Genomic DNA, 21,370 nt, shown 5'->3' with positions numbered 1-21,370 from the left:
TTCGTTTCAAGGAAAAAAAGTAGTTTAGTGGCTTTCAAACATTTTGGTCTCTGTCACCTTTAAACTCACAAAACATTGACAATCCTGGAGTTTTCTGTGTGTGTTTTGATATTTACCATATTAAAAATTAACGCCTAGATAACCTTTAAATAATTATTTGAACAATATTTGCATATTAAAATAATTCTTAGAATAATTATGAAAATTATTTTTACCTTGCAGACCCCATTAGAGGATCTTAGAGAATCTGGGGGAGACACATTTTGTCCTAAAATGTCAGTTTGTTCCAGAACATTGAAAAAGCATAATGAAAGATAAAACTTGGAAACTGAATTTTATCTGCTTTGATTTACAACACTTGGGTCAAAATAAGCTATAAAAGGTGTTAACATTTTAGCAAAGGTCACTCAGTTTTGATGGAATTACTTTCTTGATTTACTGTTTAATGCTTTCACTTATAATATGAGGAGTTTTTTTTTCCTCAGAGCCATTACACTGGATAAAAAGTTATTCTTTACCCTCCTTGTAATCAGCCTAGATCGCAGAGATTCTGTTTACTTTATTAGGTCTGATTGTTTCAAAAAAAAAAAAAAAGACTAAAGAGGGGGAAAAAAAGAAGAAAAAAAGACTAAAGAGAGAAGGTTCCCTATTTATGAAACAGCTGTGGTTATTTACAACCATGTTAATTTCTATGTTCACTTCTAAATGTTTTATTGTCACTTCAATTAAATTGATAACCAAATAGTTTCTCTCATACCCACGAATCCTACAAATATTCAACTCTCCTCTGACAACTCCTTCTGTCTTTTTAAGATCAAATTATAAATTTAGAAGAAGAAATTCACCTAGAAAACTTTTGAGATTTCTCAGAGAGAGCCCCAAGAAAAGCACAAAGGTTTATTATTTCACCTTATAACACAAGGGATTCTAGAAATTACTATTTTTTAAATGTATTACTATTTAAGAGTTGTATGGTAAGAGTTGTCAAACCAGAAAAGACTACACTTTTCCAAGATTAAAGAGAATACGTAAAATATTAATACATATTAATACAGGTTCAGCATTCCTAACTTGAAAATCCAAAATCCCAAATTTTTTGAGTACTGACATGATGCTCAAAGGAAACGCTCACTGGAGCATTTCAGAGTTTTGGATTAGGGATGATCAAGTGACAAACATACTGCAAATATTCCAAAAGTTAATTAAAAAAAGAAATCTGAAACATGGCCAGATGTGGTGGCTCACACCTGTAATTCCAGCACTTTGAGAGGCCAAGGCAGGTGGATCACCTGAGGTCAGGAGTTCGAGATCAGCCTAGCCAACGTGGTGAAACCCGATCTCTACTAAAAATACAAAAATTAGCTGGGCGTGATGGCAGGTGCCTGAAATCCCAGCTACTCAGGAAGCTGAAGCAGGAGAATCGCTTCAACCCAGGAGGTGGAGGTTGCTGTGAGCCAAGATAACGCAGTCGCACTCTAACCTGAGAAACAAGAGTGAAACTCCATCTCCAAAAAAAAAAAAAAAAAAAAAAAAAATCTGAAACACTTCTGGTCTCAACCATTTTGGATAAGGGATATTCGGCCTGTATTTTTTTTTTTTTTTTAACGTATGCTTTATGGGAGTCCCTCATGATTTGTAAATTCCCTCACCATCCAAAGTATGTTTTTACCCTCAGGAGAAACACTGTTCAAAATTCTATAAAGTAACTCTATGAAGTTTCCCTATCTTTATTAAAGTCCTGAAGGTACGCTGCCTGATGCCAACAGTACAGCGCTGCCCATTATAATTTCACTTTTTAAAACGTCTATAACCTTACTTCTTTCCTAACTTGAATCTAGCATCTTCTCCAGTGGTTCTTCACTAGGGATGTACATCAGACTTACACATGGCATTCTGTAAAAATATAAATGTCTGGACCCTATTTCTACATCTACAGGTGAACTCAGTTCCCATTTTGTCTTTCATTGTGCTTTTTCAATGTTCTGGAACAAATTGACACTTCATGACAAAGTAAGTCTTTCCCAGAGTCTCCAAGATCCTCTAAAGAGGTCTGTGAGGTAAAAACAATTTTCATAATTATACTACTAGGTCTATTTACTTTATATTCTTGATATGAAAAATTACATCTGCCCATTTTCATAAATAGGTTTCTTTTTTTTTTTTTTTTTTTTTTTTGAGACGGAGTCTCGCTCTGCCGCCCAGGCTGGAGTGCAGTGGCCGGATCTCAGCTCACTGCACGCTCCGCCTCCCGGGTTCACGCCATTCTCCTGCCTCAGCCTCCCGAGTAGTTGGGACTACAGGCGCCCGCCACTGCGCCCGGCTAGTTTTTTGTATTTTTTTAGTAGAGACGGGGTTTCACCGTGTTAGCCAGGATGGTCTCGATCTCCTGACCTCGTGATCCGCCCGTCTCGGCCTCCCAAAGTGCTGGGATTACAGGCTTGAGCCACCGCGCCCGGCCTTCATAAATAGGTTTCTTCTTTGAAAATAGGCTTAATCAGATGTTTTGCCTAGTATTTTTTTGAATGGCTTTATTACCTTTATTTTGCATGTCATAGAAAAAATTTTATCAGTAGCATTATTCTTATTATGAACCCTCCTCAGACCCTTGATATTTAACAATTACCGGTAACAAATTTACCATGATCATTAAATCTGTCATCTTCAGACAGCTTTTGTCTTCTTTAGATGCTTGCCCAAAGGCTGCGCTGTAAGCTATATAGATCAGAGTCTATGTCCTAAAGGAGAGACTCCAAGCCTTGTGAAGAACTATTAATACTTCAAAGAACAGTCTTGGGTAGAAGGTTCTAAAGTTGACTGCTTTGACAACTTTTAGACCCTATCACTGGACTGAGTGAGATTTCCAGGACTAGTCCTTCTAGAAACAGACAGAATCATGCAAGCTGATCCCTAACATATACAATGAAGTAAGAATTATATAAGGACTGAATGAGCTGATGGAGAAAATCTCTCTGTGGTCATGTGTTGGCAATACTGTTAATATTATTTTAATATTCTATTTTCTGGATATATGAAGAAGCTTTTTGTCCTCTTAAGCTAGCTGTCATCTACACATTTTAGTAGACTGCTTTTGTAAACTAAAATCAAACATTCTAAAATCGTATCTGACCTTGCATCTCACTGACACCCCATCCCAACCCAAATTCAGATTTCTTAACTAAGTCTCCTTACTTTTCATGGTAGTTATCTGCAACAGTTAAATAAGAATCTGTCTGCCTCCTTTAACCAAGATATAAGTGGACAAGTTACCTGTGCAACTGACATCTCACCTGGATTTCATATTTGAAAACGGCATAGTAGGTACAACCAGATACTTTTTTTAAGGAATAAAGGTTGGCTTTCCCTATGGAATCAGTGCCTACGAAGACCTCTCATATAAGCTGGCCTGGTGCTTGTCTTACACGGCCCAGTCTTGGAGATTTTAAGGAAAGCCATACACTTCCTGACAGGACATGAACCACAGGAAATATGGGGGACCTTTAGTAGAGTGAGATTCACTCCAATGTATACCTACTGCAGGTGAAACCTAGTAGAGAGAGTTTCTGAGACTTAGTTTCCTATCCCTTAGATAGCAAATAATCAAGGATTTTTAAAGTTCAATCTGACATTCCTTATGAAAACTTCCAGACAAAAGTTAATTTTGTGACTTTAGTAAAAGTCAATACTGTACGGCTCTAGATTTGCAAAACAAACTGAAGGAGGCCTATTTATTGTTAATGAACAATCTTGCTGCACCCATGCCAATAAGCAAGCCAAACATAAGACCAAACTTCTTGTCAACAAGACTCTCTCTGAGATTATTATGGTCATGAGGTAGATATAGGCTGTCAGAAAACATTATGGAAGAATTTGAAGTAAGCAAAAAAGATCACTGTCTAGCACACTCTTTGTGCCTTCTATAGTCTTTTTCGTAACTGTTGCAATTGACAGCAATGCCAATGATTCTCAGTAAAAATGCAAATAAAGTTTTCCCCTGAAATGTAATTGATTATTGCATTTGAATAATGACCAGTTTTACATCTATCTCTAAGTTAATTTTAGCATTCCTAATTGCCTAAACCAGGGGTGTCCAATCTTTTGGCTTCCCTGGGCCACATTAGGAGAATTGTCTTGGGTCACACATAAAATATGCTAACACTACTGATAGCTGATGAGCTAAAAAAACAACAAAACAAACAAACAAACAAACAAACAAAAAAACTCATCATGTTTTAAGAAAGGTTATGAATTTGCATTGAACCACATTCAAAGCTATCCTGGGCTGCATATGGCCTGTGGGCTGTGGGTTGGACAAGCTTGGCCTAAACATACATGTATTTTTTGAATTCTCCTTTTGACTAGCTGTAACATCTTACTGGTTCCTTTGGTAACTAAAGAGCTCAATAAATTCTTTGATCCATGTTGACTTAAAATTATGAAAAAGGCAGTTTGGCTATACTACTCTAAAATAAACCTATATATTTAAAGGAAAAAGGAAAAAAATAGCATAATTAAGTGAAAGAGTAGAAAAAGAGATAAATATTATGAACAAAAATCTGTATAATTTGAGGATATACTGGATGGATATTACATGCAAAGTTAAAAAGTTATCAACTATGAACACTAAACCAAAAAAATATTTCACAGCTTAAATAATACAGAAGTATATCAATAGTGCTCATATATAATACATTGATCTTTTCTCAAGGGCAAACCAGTACTTCTGAAAAACTCTCCTTTTGGATTATTTGCAAAATAAACTTTATCCCACAAACTCATATATTAAAAAATCTTGGCCGGGCGCAGTGGCTCATGCCTGTAATCCCAGCACTCTGGAAGGCCGAGGTGGGCAGATCATGAGGTCAGGAGATCAAGACCATCCTGGCTAACACGGTGAAACCTTATCTCTACTAAAAATACAAAAAAATTAGCCGGGCGTGGTGGTGGGTGCCTCTCTAGTCCCAGCTACTCGGGAGGCTGAGGCAGGAGAATCGCTTGAACCTGGGAGGCGGAGGTTGCAGTGAGCTGAGATCATGCTACTGCACTCCAGCCTGGGCGACAGAGCGAGACTCCATCTCAGGAAAAAAAAAAAAAAAATCTTAAGGTGCCTATATTAGAAATACATTCTAACTTCAGCAAACCATGTAGTGCTCATCTCTTCTGCATTAGCAGCATCGACTTATGGTGGGCTAGTTACTTGACCTCTCTATATTTGTTTCTTCATCCCTAAAATGGGGATAATGACAAAATCTACTTCATAAGGTTGTTTTGGGAATTAAATGAGCTAACACATGTACAATAATTAGAATGGTATGTGGCCCATAGCTATTATTATTTTTATATGCTATCAGTGTATATTATGAAACACTTGATGAAGCCAACCAATAAAATTTCTCAAACTTAAGATGAGTATTTGGTTTTTAAAAGTTTTTATAAAACTCAGCACAAACTAAAGACTAGAAGCCTGTAAGTGCTTTTAAAGTCACCTTTCCATTTTTTCTTCTTGCTCATTATTGGAAATTAAAAGATGAGCCACCTTCACACTCCTCTGTCTCAACACTGACATTCAAGCTGAAACGCAAGTACTAAAATGGAGGGTGTGGATGGGGAAAGTATAACATATAAGTAGATCTAGCCTGTGAGGTAATCAGAAGGTATTAAAATGAACATATTTAAAATTTTTGTTTCCAGTCTCAAAATAAGGCTATCTTAAACAACCAAACTAAAAAAACAAGACTTCAAAAATAAAAATTGGGCCAGGAATGGCAGCTTACGCCTGTAATTCCAGCACTTTGGAAGGCCAGTGTGAGTGGATCACTTGAGCCCAGGAGTTCAAAACCAGCCTGGGTAACATGGTAAAAACCCCATGTCTACAAAAACTAAAAAACTGGCTGGGCATAGTGGTGCATGCTTGTAGTCTCAGCTACTCAGGAGACTGACGTGGGAGAACTGCTTAAGCCTGGGAGCTTGAGGCTGCAATGAGCCGTGGTCATGCTACTGCACTCCAGCCCTGGCAATAAAGGAAGGCTCCGCCTCAAAAAAATAAAAATAATAAAAAGTAAAATTGGGGTGAGTACAGTGGCTCATGGCTGTAACCTCAGCACTTTGGGAGGACAAGGTAGGAGGATCGAGGCCAACAGTTCAAGACCAGCCTGGTCAACAGTGAGACCTCTATCTCTACAAAAAAATAATAAAGAATTAGCCAGGCATGGTGGTGCATGCCTATGGTCCTAGCTACTTGGGAAGCTGAGGTGGGAGGATTGCTTGAGGCCAGGAGTTTGAGGCTGCCGTGAACTATGACTACACAATTATTTCAGGCCAGGCAACAAAGTGAGACCATGTCTCTAAAAAAATAATAAAATAAAAATAAAAATTGATTGGGGGAGTAGAGGAGAAAAAAAATTTCCCACAGATATTGCGAAGGAAGACAACTAGATCTTAAGCCCCTTTTAGCTAAAAAGTTATTCAAATCTATGAATTTGGGAAGCCTTAGGAAGCAAGAACTAGGAACCAGAAACAGAAAAACAATCTGCTTTTGATGGAGTAATAGTGTGATGTAAACATGTGTCACTACTAAGCCTTTCTAGTTTCCTAAAACAAAAAATAGATATACTTCTGGTGGAATAGTTAAAACGCAGTCTCAAATCCTTCCTATTTTCAAACTTAATGGTGGAGAAAGGCCTGTATTTTTATATAGTTTACCCAGAAAACTGAATCATCAAATTTTTTATAAAAGAGCTTTAGAGGGAGAGGGAATTCAAACAAACTTATTAAAAGTCAGACCAAACAATTCTTTAGTGATTTTTTAAAATTACTCATTAAAAAAAACCATGACAAAAAATGTATCAACATGAGATACCTATGTTTCGTAGAATTTCAACAAGTTTTTCTCTTTTTGAGAACTGGCCAACTTGGAGAACGGTCTGCTGAACATCTCTACATGCTCCACCCACTTGTCCAACAGCAACAAACAGATAATTCGACTTTAAAAACTCTGCAGCCAACCTTGAAAAACAAAAGATTATTCTTTAACTTATCCTCTTCTCCATTAGTATCCATAATGTCCACTGAATTCCTGTAGGTGTTATCTCAATATTAATCAGACAGCAGATTACGACAGCTATAAGATGGTTGGTTACTTATATCACCCAAGTACTATTTTGAAAGATCAGTATAAAATATTAGGATTTTGCAAAATACGTAACTACTAGAGAAAAAGTTTGTCACAGTATGTATATGGTAATTACAAGTGGATTTGCTATCCACGCAAAACTATATAAAATATGTGTATAACACTTAAAAAAAGCATGAACTAAAACAAATAAACTGCAATAAGCAGGAATTATTTTTTAGTAAAAACTGAAATGTAAGCCTAAGGCACAAATTCTGTTCTCCACTCATTGTTTTTATGTATGCTATTATTAGTTGTTTTCTGAAAATATTAACTATTAAATTACTCTACTTCAAATGAATGATTTCAAGCAAACCAGATCTTAGGTCAGTGCTCTCTATGTCATGACACACATAGAAAGTAGTATTTGCAAGGCACAATTGGGCAAAACAAGTGAGACAGGATGAAAGGCCCAGGGACACAGTGGAATCAGGATAGGTGTGCCTGCCCCAAAGGTTAAGGGTATCAATATCTTGACACATAGTTAACTCACTATCAGCATGCAACTGAGAAGTCTTGCTTTAGATCACATAGAAACATGGGGGAGTGGACAAAGTTGCTAATGAGAAAGATGAGTTTTTAGGGATAAATGGGGAGGTTCAAATCTCTCTTCAATGCTTCTCCCTCCTATGTAGCAGTCCCTTATTTACCAGCTGGCTCCTTCATGAAAACAGCTCAAATTCAGCATATCCAGAATCTTAATAAATCACTGCTTCTTCTTTCTCCTTACTTCATCTCTTATCATAAAAGCAAAGGTTTTTTTTTGCCTTCTTTTAGAGTCACTCTCTCACCCAGGCAGAAAAGTTAAAATCATCTGAAATTCTCCATCATTCTTTTCATTCACTAAAACTACAGAGTGTTTTGTGTCATGTGTACAAGGTACTGGGAGTAGAAAGATGAACATTAGCCTATGAGGTCATCACATCAAGTAGGAAAGATATATTTAAAAACTTACAATTTTAGTGTTAGAATAATGTTTACTGAACACTATGTTCCAAGAAATGTACAAAGTGACTTAAATAGTTTCTTTCACAAGATACACTCGCAGGAAATGGATGAAATGATTTAGAAAAAGCCTCAAGTTTGAGGCGGGGCACAGTGGCTCATGCCTATAATCCTAGCACTTTGGAAGGCCAAGGCGTGTGGATCACTTGAGTCCAGGAGTTTGAGACCATTCTGGCCAACATGGTGAAACCCCAAATCTACAAAAAATAAAAAATTAGCCAGGTACGTATGCGCACACCTGTTGTCCCAGCTACCCAGAAGGCTGAGGTGGGCCTAGGATGGCTTCAGTCAGGGAGGTCGAGGTGGCAGTGAACCATGATTGTGCCTCTGAACTCCAGCCTGAGCAACAAGAGTGAGACCGTATCTCGAAAAAAAAAAAAAAAAAAAAAAAAGGTCTTCAGGTTTGAAGCTTCATCTAGGGAAGCAGCAGGCAAGAATGTGGAACACTAACGATTGGGGAAAGGCATTCTATGCAGAAGGAAAGAAGAAACAAGCACAAATAATGAGAAAAGTAAAATTCAGCTTTCTCAGCCAAGAGGAAATAGCTCTAGTAGACTAGAAACACACGACTCCAGGTAAGAAAGTAGCAGGTAAGCCTGAGATTGTCATGTGTTAAAGAGTTTAAAAATCAGTCTATGAAGATGGAAAGATATGGGAAGGTTTATTTTAAATAAATGTCTAAAAGAATCAGACTTTATTTTGGCATTGCCACTAATGCAGAAGTGACACTAGAAGCAGGGAGACAGGTTAAAAAGCCACTTCCAGTGAGTAGGGCAAAACTGATAAGGACCTAAATTAAGGTGGGAAATAGAGAAGAAGCTAACAGATATGAAATATTTTAGAGATTACTGCTATAATGGTTAATACTTGGTGTCAACTTGACTGGATTGAGGGATGCCTAGATGGTCAGTGAAAAACTGTTTCTGGATGTGTCTCTGAGGGTGCTACCAGAGGAGACTGACATTTCAGTTGGTAGACTGGGAGAAGAAAGCCCACCCTAAATGTGGGTGGACACCACCCAGTTGGCTACCGGCGCAGTTACAACGACGTAGGCAGAAGAAGGTGGGGTAACTTTGCTTGCTGAGTCTTCCGGCTCTCTTTCTTCTTCCCATGCTGGATGCTTGCTTCTGCTCCTCTTGCCCTTGGACATCATACTCCAGGTTCTTCAGACTTCGAACTCTGGGACTTGCACCAGCGGCTTCTTGGGGGATCTATCAGCTTCCTTGGTTTTGAGGCTTTCAGACTTGGACTAAGCCACTGCTGGTTTCTCTCTTCTGCAGCTTGCAGAGAGCCTATCATGGGACTTTACCTTGTGATTGTGTGAGCCAATTTTCCCTAATAAACTTCCTTTTATATCTATATATATATATTATTGGTTCTGTCCTTCTGGAGAACCCTAATATCACTGCCACGTTGTACTGAGACAGGGTCTTACTCTGTTGCCCAGGCCAGAGTATAGTGGCACAACCATGGGTCACTGCAGCCTCAACTTCCCGGGCTCAAGACATCCTCCCACTTTAGCCTCCTGAGTAGCTGAACCTACCGGTGCATGTCACCACACCCAGCTAATTAATTTTTTTTTACATAGACAGGGTCTCACTATGTTGCCCAGGCTGGGCCTGAACTTCTAGGCTCCAATGCTCCTCCCACCTTAGCCTCCCCAAAGTGCTGGGATTATAGGAATGAGCTACTGCGCCTGGCCCAAGTTGAGTATTTTTAAAAGCGGAGTTAAAAGACTGTGAGAGAAGAATCACCACGATTCAAAAATTTCTGACTTCAAAAGATCACGATGCCAATAACCAGAATAAAGAAAACTGGAAAAAGGGAGCTGAAGAAAAATTGCATTCTATTTTGGACATGAACGTGAGTTACTAGTTATTCATCTGAGAGAAAAAACACCCCAAGAAGTTAAATTTGAAAGTCTGGGCCGGGTGTGGTGGCTCACACTTACAATCTCAGCACTTTGGGAGGCCGAGGCGGGCGGATCACCTGAGGTCAGGAGTTCAAGACCAGCCTGACCAACACGGAGAAACCTCATCTCTACTAAAAATAAAAAATTAGCCAGATGTGGTGGTACATGCCTATAATCCCAGCCACTGGGGAGGCTGAGGCAGAATCACTTGAACCCTGGAGGCGGTGGTTGTAGTGAGCTGAGATTGTGCCATTGTACTCTAGCCTGGACAACAAGAGCGAAACTCTGTCTCCAAAAAAAAAAAAAAAAAAGTCTGGGGCTACAGAGAGAGATTAGGAATACAGGGAAGAAATCTGGGAGAGTTACAGGTATAACTAGAAGCCATGGCAGAGTTACAGGTATAACTAGAAGCCAAGGGAACGGATATACCATAACTCAGGGAATATGCAGAATGAGAAAAGGACTGCACAGAATGATGGGCAACTGGTAACATTTAAGAGTAGACAATGAAGCAATTGAGGAAGAGTCAGGAAGCAAAGAATGTAAACAACCCAAGGTCAGATAGGAGCTTATTTTGTTTAACATATATCCCCAAAGCTTATAATCAAATATGATTCACAAAAGATCCTCAACAAGTATTATCCTCAACAAGTATTACTGACAGTAGTACACGTTTGCCATTTTGGGTGGTCAACATACAAATACTTTCCCATTTCAGGGTAAATCTAAAAAGAGTCAGGCTGCTAATTAGATAGTTACCAAAGAAAATGGTGGGAATGCAAATACCCCATCTCCAATTGAAAATACTATCCAGGGCAGGGTGCGGTGGCTCATGCCTGTTAATCCCAGCACTTTGGGAGGCCGAGACGGGCAGATCACCTGAGGTCAGGATTCCGAGACCAGCCTGGCCAACATGGTGAAACTCCATCTCTACTAAAAATACAAAAAAAAAAAAAAAAAAAAAAAAATTAACCAGGCATGGTGGCAGGCGCCTGTAATCCCAGCTACTCGGGTGGCTGAGGCAGGAGAATCGCTTGAACCCAGGAGATGGAGGTTTCAGTGAGCCGAGACTGCACCATTTCACTCCAGCCTGGGCAACTGAGCAAGACTTCGTCTCAAATGAAAAAAAAAAAAAAAGAAAGAAAGGAAAGGAAAAAGGAAAGGAGAAAGCAAAGGAGAAAGCAAAGGAGAAAGCAAAGGAGAAAGCAAAGGAGAAAGCAAAGGAGAAAGCAAAGGAGAAAGGAAAGGAAAGGAAATACTATTCAACTGTTAAGAAATGATTGTTTTGTGTATCACTAAGAAAGAAAAATATCCTGCCAATTGACCTAATGCTGTCTTATGAGTTCTATTTTCCTTCAATAAAGAACTCTTCCTAACTTTACACAAAGATTTACCATATAACAAATAGATCAATAGCCAGCACCACTATTCAAGGGCTTGGGAATGTTTGATATACTAGCACAGGATCCCATGTAACATTCTATCAAACCAGGGGACCAACTTTAAAGCAAAAGAGGCATTGGGACAGGCCCATAACCATAGGATTCACAGATAATATATACCGCATCACTCAGAAACTGCCAACCTGAGAGAACACTGGAACTGTCTGCAGAAAAAAAAGTTCAAGGGCCAGTTTGGAGGCAACTCTTTATGAAGATAGGGCATTACCCAACACAACACAGTAATTCTTCAAATCAAATATCCATATATGGTGCATGAGTCTGGGAATCCAGGAAAGCAAGCAATACAGGCCCACCTACCATCACTCTCAATGACCCACTTGGGAAATCTATGCTTCCCATCCCTTCTTGTCCACCAACTTTACGTTCTATAGGTTTTGAGGTCTTGGTTCCCAAAGAGAAAACAGTTCCACTAGAGAAAATAGCAAGAGTCCTGCTGAATTACAGGTAGTTCCCCACTTACAACAGGGTTAACATCCTGATAAACCTATTGTAAGTCCAAAATATCTTAAGTCAAAAATGTAATTAATACCTACGATAAACCATTACAAAGTTGAAAAATCATAAAATCATACGTTGAACCACAGGACCATCTGTATAAGCTTCTGTTGTTGCATGGGCACTTCTGGCTCCTTGAGACAAGGGGCTGGCAGGAAAAAGAGTCACCATTCCAGTAGGGATGTGTCACCCTAATCTCTGAATTCACTAGACCACATGGTATATAACATGATCTTCAAATATCTGCCAATAATTGGTATATGAATTTTCTACCAAAGCCTCAGTTCTCCCAAATCCTATACATTAAGGTTTGAAAAGAAGGCATAATAATAAAAATAACTTCATTTAGTAAGCACTTATTAAACCCTAGCTGCATTCTATGCAACACACACACACACACACACACACACACACACACACACACACTTCTTAAATAAAATGTGATGTTAACATAAAGCCAGGAATAAAGGTAAGAAACAATGGAAAATGTGGTAAACATTTTAGAAATACATCTACTTTTTAAACTACCTATATTAAAATCTTAAAGACAAATCTCTAAAAATAGGATATTCACATTGCTTCCACTTTGATACAAGTATGTATATAACCAAATTATTTTTAAGAAAAAAACTTAACCTTTGAATTTCCTCTGGAAAAGTTGCACTGAACATAAGGGTTTGGCGCTGTTCCTTTGATGGCATTCCTGGGCAAGAAATTAACTTCTTCATTTCTGGACCAAAACCCATATCCAACATGCGATCAGCTTCATCCAAAACTAAATATTTGATCTGTTTGAGACCAATCTTTAAGGATATTTTCAAAGGTAAAAGAGAAAATGCATATTAGTTTATATTAAACTATTCTCCACAATTTCAACTGTTAAAATACTGTGAAGAACAAAGACTAGAAATCGGTGTATAAAATGAGAATTGTTATGCTTAGATATTACTGTCTATTTCAGTTCAATTTTCTGTTATAAAGGATTTTTAAAATTAAGTCTAAAAGAAACCAAACGTCTAGATCAACACTGTGCAATAAAACTTTCTACAATTACTTAAAAGTTCTATTAACTGCACCTTTTTTTTTTTGAGACAGAGTCTTGCTCTGTTGCCCAGGCTGGAGTACAGTGGCACAAGCTCAGCTCATTGCAACCTCTGCCTCCTGGGTTCAAGTGATTCTCCTGCCTCAGCCTCCCACCATGCTCGGCTAATTTTTTTTGTTTGTATTTTTAGTAGAGACAGGGTTTCACCGTGTTAACCAGGATGGTCTCTATCTCCCGACCTCGTGATATTCCCGTCTCAGCTTCCCAAAGTGCTGGGATTACAGGCGTGAGCCACCGCACCCAGCCTATCTGCACTGCTTAACATGTCAGTCATTAGCCAAAAGTAGCTAGCTATTAAGCACTTGAAACGTGGCTACTGTGACTGTGGAACTGAATTTTTAATTTTATCATTCTTAAATTGTTACATGTGGCTAGTGGTTACTGTATTGGACAATACAGATCTGGATTATAGTATCTCATAAAGTTAGACTCTAATGTAAGAAAGAAAATATCCTAACAGCATGACATATTCAAATATCTTCTAACTGGTAAAATTTTTTCTAACATCTTTAAATCCTTAGTAAATTATCCATCCTCTAATCACTCGGGAACAATCAGGAACCTCTTACCTTCACATGAACATCTTTTACTATAGACAGAAGAACACACTTGCAAAGTGATTTTGGTACCACTATGAAGAAGTTAGCAAGAAAGTAAGGTAGACATCTCTGGGTCCTTTTAATAAGTATACTAAGAAATGCGTGTTTATGCAGAAATAACATTTTTTTGAGTAACCCAGAGGGATTAAAAAGACTCTTAACGCGGCCAGGCGCAGTGGCTCATGCCTGCAATCCCAGCACTTTGGGAGGCTGAGGCAAGTGGATCACAAGGTCAGGAGATCGAGACCATCCTGGCTAACATGGTGAAACCCTGTCTCTACTAAAAATACAAAAAAAAATTAGCCAGGCGTGGTGGCAGGCACCTGTAGTCCCAGTTACTCCGGAGGCTGAGGCAGGAGAATGGCGTGAACCCGGGAGGTAGAGCTTGCAGTGAGCTGAGATCGCGCCACTGCACTCCAGCCTGGGTGACTGAGCAAGACTCTGTCTCAGAAAAAAAAAAAAAAGAAAAGACTCTTAACTCAGAAGGACCCTTTAAAGAGATTTTTAAAAGTATATCTGGTTCATTAAGGTGAACTGAAAGTACTGACTTAGAGATGTAAAAATATGGTATATGAATTCCTAAATAAGTACATGGCCCTAAAATCTTTTTAAAGATTTAGAAAATTAACAATCCTGGTTAATATCATTCCCATGCTTACACAGGAGACAGAATTATTGATGCCACAAAGGGTTTCTTACATGAGAAAAACTATTTCCCCAAGACATGTATGAAACCAGATAAAAAGTTATTAACTACATTTTTCCCCCAGCGTAGTGGGACATAGAATATGGATTCTGGAACCAGACCCAGATTCTAACATTAGCTCTATACTTACTAGAGCTAACTGAGGGATTTTAAAAATAAATTACATAATCTCAATGAGTTTGTTTTCCCGAGTATAAATTAGAAAACACTATTCCCTGTTGCGATTATCTTGAGAATTATATAAGAATGCATTCAGGCCGGGCGCGGTGGCTCACGCCTGTAATCCCAGCACTTTGGGAGGCCGAGGCGGGCGGATCACGAAGTCGGGAGATCGAGACCATCCTGGCTAACACGGTGAAACCCGTCTCCACTAAAAATACAAAAAACTAGCTGGGCAAGGTGGCGGGCGCCTGTAGTCCCAGCTACTCGGGAGGCTGAGGCAGGAGAATGGCATGAACCGGGGAGGCGGAGCTTGCAGTGAGCTGAGATCCGGCCACTGCACTCCAGCCTGGGCGACAGAGCGAGACTCCGTCTCAAAAAAAAAAAAAAAAAAAAAAAAAAGAATGCATTCAATGAATGTGATGGAGGCTAACACATAAATGGTGCTCTAGTAAATACATCTGTCTTTACCTCATTCTTTCCTTTTCCCATACCAAAAAAAAAGGATCAATCTCACAACTTCGTTATTCCTATATGGCGTACCTTTTCTTTGCCTATGATATCCATCAGTCTTCCAGGAGTAGCACATAATATATTACAGCCTTGTACTATTTGTCGAATTGAATGCCCCAGCTGGGTTCCCCCGTATATAACAACAGCTCTTACACAAGTCCTATTAACAAGAAAACTAAATGTTATTTTCTAGTTATTTAAAAATTAGGCATCTGTTTCTAACAAGATATAAAACAAAATCCAAAAAGAAAAAACGTTCAACTATCTAAAAAAATATTAAATTATGGCTGGGTGCAGTGACTCATGCCTGTAATCCCAGTACTTTGGGAGGCCAAGGCAGGCAGATCACCTGAGGTCAGGAGTTTGAGACCAGCCTGGCCAACGTGGTGAAATCCAGTCTCTACTAAAAATGCAAAAAATTGGCCAAGCATGGTAGCATGTGCCTGTAATCCCAGCTACTCAGTGGCTGAGGCAGGAGAATCGCTTGAACCCAGGATGCAGAGGTTGCAGTGAGCGGAGATCCTGCCACTCTACTCCAGCCTGGGCAACACAGTGAGTCTCCACCTAAAAAAACAACAAAAAAAATGTGATATTTTACTTGATTTTTTAAAAATTACAATACTTTTGGGGGAACAGGTGGTACTTCATTACATGAGTAAGTTATTTAGTGGTGATTTCCGAGACCTTTTACTTGATTTAAAAGCCTGAAAGCAACATGGTACATGAGGATTAGCAAGATATAAACATTGAAATAAGCAATCCACATGTTTTTCCAAAAGATCTATCAGGTTTGATATTAAAGTGATTTTGACAAGCATGGAAAAAAAATAAAATCACCTGTGGTGGTTTTAACATACATATACAAATTCTTCAATATATTCCTTCCTTCAAATATGGATTCTACCTTTCCCCTTCAGTGTGGGCAAGGCTAGCCTCATGAGTGTGCAACCTGTCCAGTCACACAGAGTTCCAAGTTTAGAAGAACCCTGTGCTTCATTTAACACTCTGCTGTCGCTGCCCTGAAATTTGTAATAATTTTACAACAAAGGACCTGCACTTTCAATTTTGCACTAGTTCCAATTATAATAGCCACTCCTGAGTGGGGTAAAACTTAGTGGCTTGCTTCTTACAATGTGGCAGAATGACAATGTGTGACTTCTGGGACTATTTCATAAAAGCTATTACAGCCACCTCTTTCTTCTTACTGATCACTCAATCTAGGGGAAGTCAGTGCCATTTAATCATGCATCCCTATGGAGAGATCCAGTGAAGCCCTCAGATGACTGGCTTGACATCTTGTCTGGCTGACAATCTTGTCAACCAGGATTGGTTGACATCTTGTCTACAATCTCATAAGAAACTCTTAACGCAGAAGGGCCCAGCTAAGCCAAGCTGTTCCCCAATTCCTAAGCCCCCCAAATGGTGAGACAGTAAATGTTTATTATTGAAAGCAACTATTATGTTTTAAGGGAGTTTGTCAGACAGCAATAACTAAATGTTGGCAAAAGGTATACTGAAATTGGACTTCTGATACACTGCAGGCACAAATACACATTAATTGCAAGCTTTAAAATAAGTTCCTGCTCTTTAACATTAAAACTGATAAAACTCTATTCTAAGAAAATACTTAAAATAGAAAACTTTTTCTTTTTTTTTTTTTAAGTCAAGGTCTGTCATCTAGGCTGGAGGGCAATGGCGCAATCACAGCTCACTGTAGCCTCGACCTCCCAGGCTCGGGTAATTCTCCCATCTCTCAGGCTCCCGAGTAGCTGGGACTACAAGGGTGCACCACTACACCTGGCTAATTTTTGTATTTTGGCCTCCCAAAGTGCTAGGATTACAGGTGTAAGCCATCATATCCAGCCAAAACAGAAAAACTATGTAGCAAGATATACATTGCAATTCTGTTTACAATAGCCCCAAGTTAGAAAGAACCTAAATATCCCAGAATACAGAAATAAAATGTATGCACATGGGCAATTTAAAAGTCATTAAAAATCAGTTCTCATTATGCAATAAGCATTTTCTGTATTATAAAGTTTTATGTAAAAGAATAGGAAATTATTAGAATACCCTGAGTTCATTTTTAAATATACATTAAAAAAGTACCAAGAAATAATACCAGTATGTTCACTATTTTCTACTTCTAGTATTATCTGTTTTTTAAATTAAAATTCTACTTTTTTAGAGACAGCGTCTTGCTGAGTGTGGTGGTGGAATCACAGTTCACTGCAGCCTCAAACTCCTGGACTCAAACAATCCTCCTACCTCAACCTCCTAAGCTCCTAGGACAACAGGTGTGCATTACCACGTGCTGGCTAGTTATTTTATTTTTTGTAGAGACGGGGTCTCACCATGTTACCCTGGCTGGTCTCGATCTCCTGGCCTCAAGCAGTCCTCCTGCCTGGGCCTCACAAAGCACTGGGATTATAGTCATGAGCCACCAAGTCCAACCTATTAACCTAATTTTTAATAAGCATGTTTCTTTTTAAAAATAAAAAGGATTCCATAAACAAGGTAATAAAAAAGTATACTTTAAGTAATGCTAAAAATTACATGAGTGCATTATTACTGAGTTCTTCCAAAAGTGAGGGGAAAAAAATCTCTAAAGAGAAAACTATTTTGTGAGTAGCATTCTGATGTACTTACCCAAAAGAAAATTTTCTGGCTTCCAAATAAATCTGGTTGACCAATTCTCGAGTTGGTGCTACAATAATACACTCTGGTTCCTGCAACTCTTTAAAACGACTGGCAGTTATTCCATCATGCATCATATGAGCCAAAATTGGGAGGAGAAAAGCCGCCTAGAAGTTAAGTTGCCTACTTTACAAACTTATAGCACATCACTTTTATCCCTATGGAAAGCTAATCCTCTTGTCCTTATAGCCTTTAGACTCTACTTCCATCCTACTGGGAAATTTAAGATGAAAAATGAAAACAAATTTCATTTCAATGTGTTCTTAACATTTAGGTCTTTATGCTATTATACAATATAAAATTTGGTAAAACTAATCTACCCTATCAAATTTTTTCAGTGTATTTTTAAAAGCATACCCATGAATTCTAAACAGATCAACAACATTAGCCTATTTATAGAGGAAAATAATAAATGTAATTGCTGCAAATCATTACAGTGAACAATTACTCTAAGTAGTCCTTTTGAGGTCATAAAATCATCATTCAGAATGGATGACAAAAGTGGTCTACAGAGCAAAAACTTAGAAATCATCATTTGTATTACTGAACACATTACCCTTACTGAAGTTACATCTGGCAACAGAAATTTTGTGCTAGAGTTTTCTCATTTAAGCAAATAAGACACTTGCTAAACTTCACCTCCAATACCATATGTAACACTCTCATCAGCTGTTATATAATACCTATATTTCCTTACAATTCTACTATGAAGGCTTATTAAGACTAAAATAGTATGACCTCATGGACTCTATGATCATAGAAATAAGAGTCTCATCTCATGGAGTCGTAATTAACACACAAATTTCCCAGATTAGTCCTAAAACCAACCTGGTCTCATCAGACTTCTTTTATAATTAGCATAACCTGAGGTCACTGAATACTAAGGAATCATGCACAATGCATGTAACTGTTTCTCATTCTTTATCTTTTGACTTCAAGAGTGTACCAGCTATAATACAGAAATTACTTTCTCCCTCTCTCACTGTTTTATGATCTCTGCTTCGACTTTCAGACACTTTGTTTTAGATACTACCATGCTTCAGAAAGAGCTGCACACAGAAAAGATTAAACATCTATGGACTGCAACACTACCCTAGAAATAGTTCAGAATTCTTTCTTTAGAAGTACACAAATCCTAATAAAAATCAGAAGCAAAACCATCAATACTTATGACAGGTCACTGAAACCATCTACAAACCTTCTACTCAAAAGAAGAAACCAAGTTACTAAGGAAGAACCAAAGCTCAAAAAACCTAACAGTTTGGACATGTGGGGAAGACTTACAGTCTTCCCAGACCCTGTTTGAGCACAAGCCATCAAATCTCGTCCTGCAAGTATGATAGGAATACTGTATTTTTGCACAGGAGTAAGCTTAGTATAACCAGCTTTAGCAATGTTGTTATTCAGTGTCTGACAGAGATTAGCTTCTTCAAAAGTCTGAAAATTTAAAAAAAAGCAGTGATTACATTCTATATATCATATGCAGATCATTTATAAGCATATTTCATTCAAGCTACTTTCCAAGTTCTGTTTAATTCTACTTTATATACTAAAGTGACTTTAGTAACATGCCCCCACTCAAATATTCAAAGCCTGTATATTATAATATGATTTGACAGAATCAGAAAGTATTCCCCACAAATGGTGGTTTTAACACATTTTTCCTGCCCCCTTAAAACCTATGAGATATGAAGAATTCTGCTAGTAATGGCTTGTTCTAAGTATGATTATCAATAGGAGACAGAGGGCTCCCCCTCTCAGAAAAATCACTGCCCTAAGACACACTTTCTCACAATCTTGGGGAAACATCTTGAATCACTAGGAAAAGTATTATATTAAGGAAGTTTAAATAAAATTCTCATCCTGGTATAGGGAGTAGGGATGAAATCTATTACTCTCTTTTGACATAGCAATTAATTCTATTGTAGATGGTAAGACATCACTCTAAATTTCCAACCTAAGACCTTAGATATGAGAGGTGAAATTTGTGTGTTGATATCAGCTTTACAAACTATATAATGTATTTTAAAAGTAAAGTTCGCTACACAGCCAATACAGAAACAATTAATTCACTGACCAGAATGGCTGGTGGTGCATCATGTCCAGACACTTCCACAAGAATAGTGTCGTATTTATCAAAGTTTATGCCTGTCTGATAATGTGCAAAGATGGAGTCCTCATCCTCAGGTGGAGGCGGCGGTATGTAGGTCACTTTTGGTCCTTGGAATTTAAATTAAAAACATAACGTACGTTACAGAGACTAAAAGAAAATATAAGAGAAAATAGACAAAAATTGACAAGATCAAATTTTAAATACTATGGAACTTCCCACTGCTTACCTTTAAAGTTTTCACTGCTCAAATTTTTAAAAGATAACTTTGTTTTTAAGTAAAATACTTAAGCATTTTTATTAAAACACAATATACTCCCATGTGAGTCACATAAACGTTAATATACCTTGAGTATCACTACTTTCTCCTCCTTCTGCTTCTGACTTCCAAGAATCTTAAAGAGGATCAAATAAAAAAGATATACATTTTTTTTAAAATTGAAGGGTAAAAGAACTCTCACTACAAAAATTAAATACCTTGTTTCAGGAAAACTTACTCTTTCCAGAGCCTGTTATTACTTCTTCATTTAAACCTTTGTAACCACCTGTTAAACAAATTCATAAGTGACAATTGGTCAAGATGCAAGGTTGTGCACATCTTTATTTTCGTTGCTTGTCTTCAAAGAGAACAAGTTCTAAAAAACTTTAAATTCCCTTCTTACAAATAGTTGAGACAATTAAATAGAATCTTGTACCTTTTTAGTTTCTGTAGTATTCAAAATGATTTTATGTAGATGAGACTATTACATATCACTACATTTTGTTTAAGCTGTTATATTTCTTTCCTAATCAGCAAAGGAATGTATTTTCTAAAAGAACCTGTGTTGGGGGGTGTCCCCAAGACCATCCCCAGTTCAATAATTGCGAGGACTCACCAGACTCAATACAGTCATACTTACCATTTATTAGTGAAAAAATAGGGAGTACAATCAGCAGAAAAAAAAGGTGCATAGACCCAGAGAAAACCAGGCACAAGTTTCCAAGTGTCTTCTACTGCAGTTATACAGGATGTGCTTAGTTCTCCCAGCAATGAGCTGTGACAACACATGTAAACTCTACCAGAGAAGAGTATTAGAGACTCAGAAGCTCATTAGAGACTTAGTACCCAGGGTTTTTATTAGGGGCTAATAATGTACTCACCTTCTGCCTGGCACATACCAAATTCCAGACTCCCAGAAGGAAAGCAAATATTCAGCAAAAACCACAATGCACAAATGGTTTAGGCACAATGAGTTGCTCTTACCTATTAGGGTATTGGGAACCCGTCCCAAATCCAAGTTTTCAGATGCTAGCTGTGATGGTTAATTTGTGGTGTCAGTTTGATCAGATTAAGGGATACCCAGGTAGCTGATAAAGCATTCTTTCTGGGTATGTCTGTGAAGGTGTTTTAGAAGAGACTGGCATTTGTATCAGTGGACAGAGTAAGATCGACCCTCATCCA

The 21,370-nt window shown here is 38.1% G+C and overlaps 1 protein-coding gene across 3 annotated transcripts in view; it reads right to left on the bottom strand.

The window, feature by feature from the left end:
* Nucleotides 1-21,370, bottom strand: part of DDX4 (DEAD-box helicase 4) — an 84,082-nt gene that overhangs the window by 6,664 nt on the left and 56,048 nt on the right. For all 3 annotated transcript variants that reach the window (XM_078004082.1, XM_015140039.3, NM_001261317.1), the window contains 8 exon segments: nt 20,427-20,474; nt 20,277-20,324; nt 19,897-20,039; nt 19,104-19,256; nt 17,772-17,926; nt 15,153-15,282; nt 12,680-12,846; nt 6,857-7,002 (listed from right to left, as the gene is read on the bottom strand). In XM_078004082.1, the coding sequence (XP_077860208.1) occupies nt 6,857-7,002; nt 12,680-12,846; nt 15,153-15,282; nt 17,772-17,926; nt 19,104-19,256; nt 19,897-20,039; nt 20,277-20,324; nt 20,427-20,474 (990 nt within the window).

The sequence above is a fragment of the Macaca mulatta genome, chromosome 6, assembly GCF_049350105.2.
Source record: "Macaca mulatta isolate MMU2019108-1 chromosome 6, T2T-MMU8v2.0, whole genome shotgun sequence".
Classification (NCBI taxonomy): domain Eukaryota; kingdom Metazoa; phylum Chordata; class Mammalia; order Primates; family Cercopithecidae; genus Macaca; species Macaca mulatta.
Note: the sequence above shows the minus strand (reverse complement) of the source record. Positions and strands in the feature narration are given on the sequence as shown.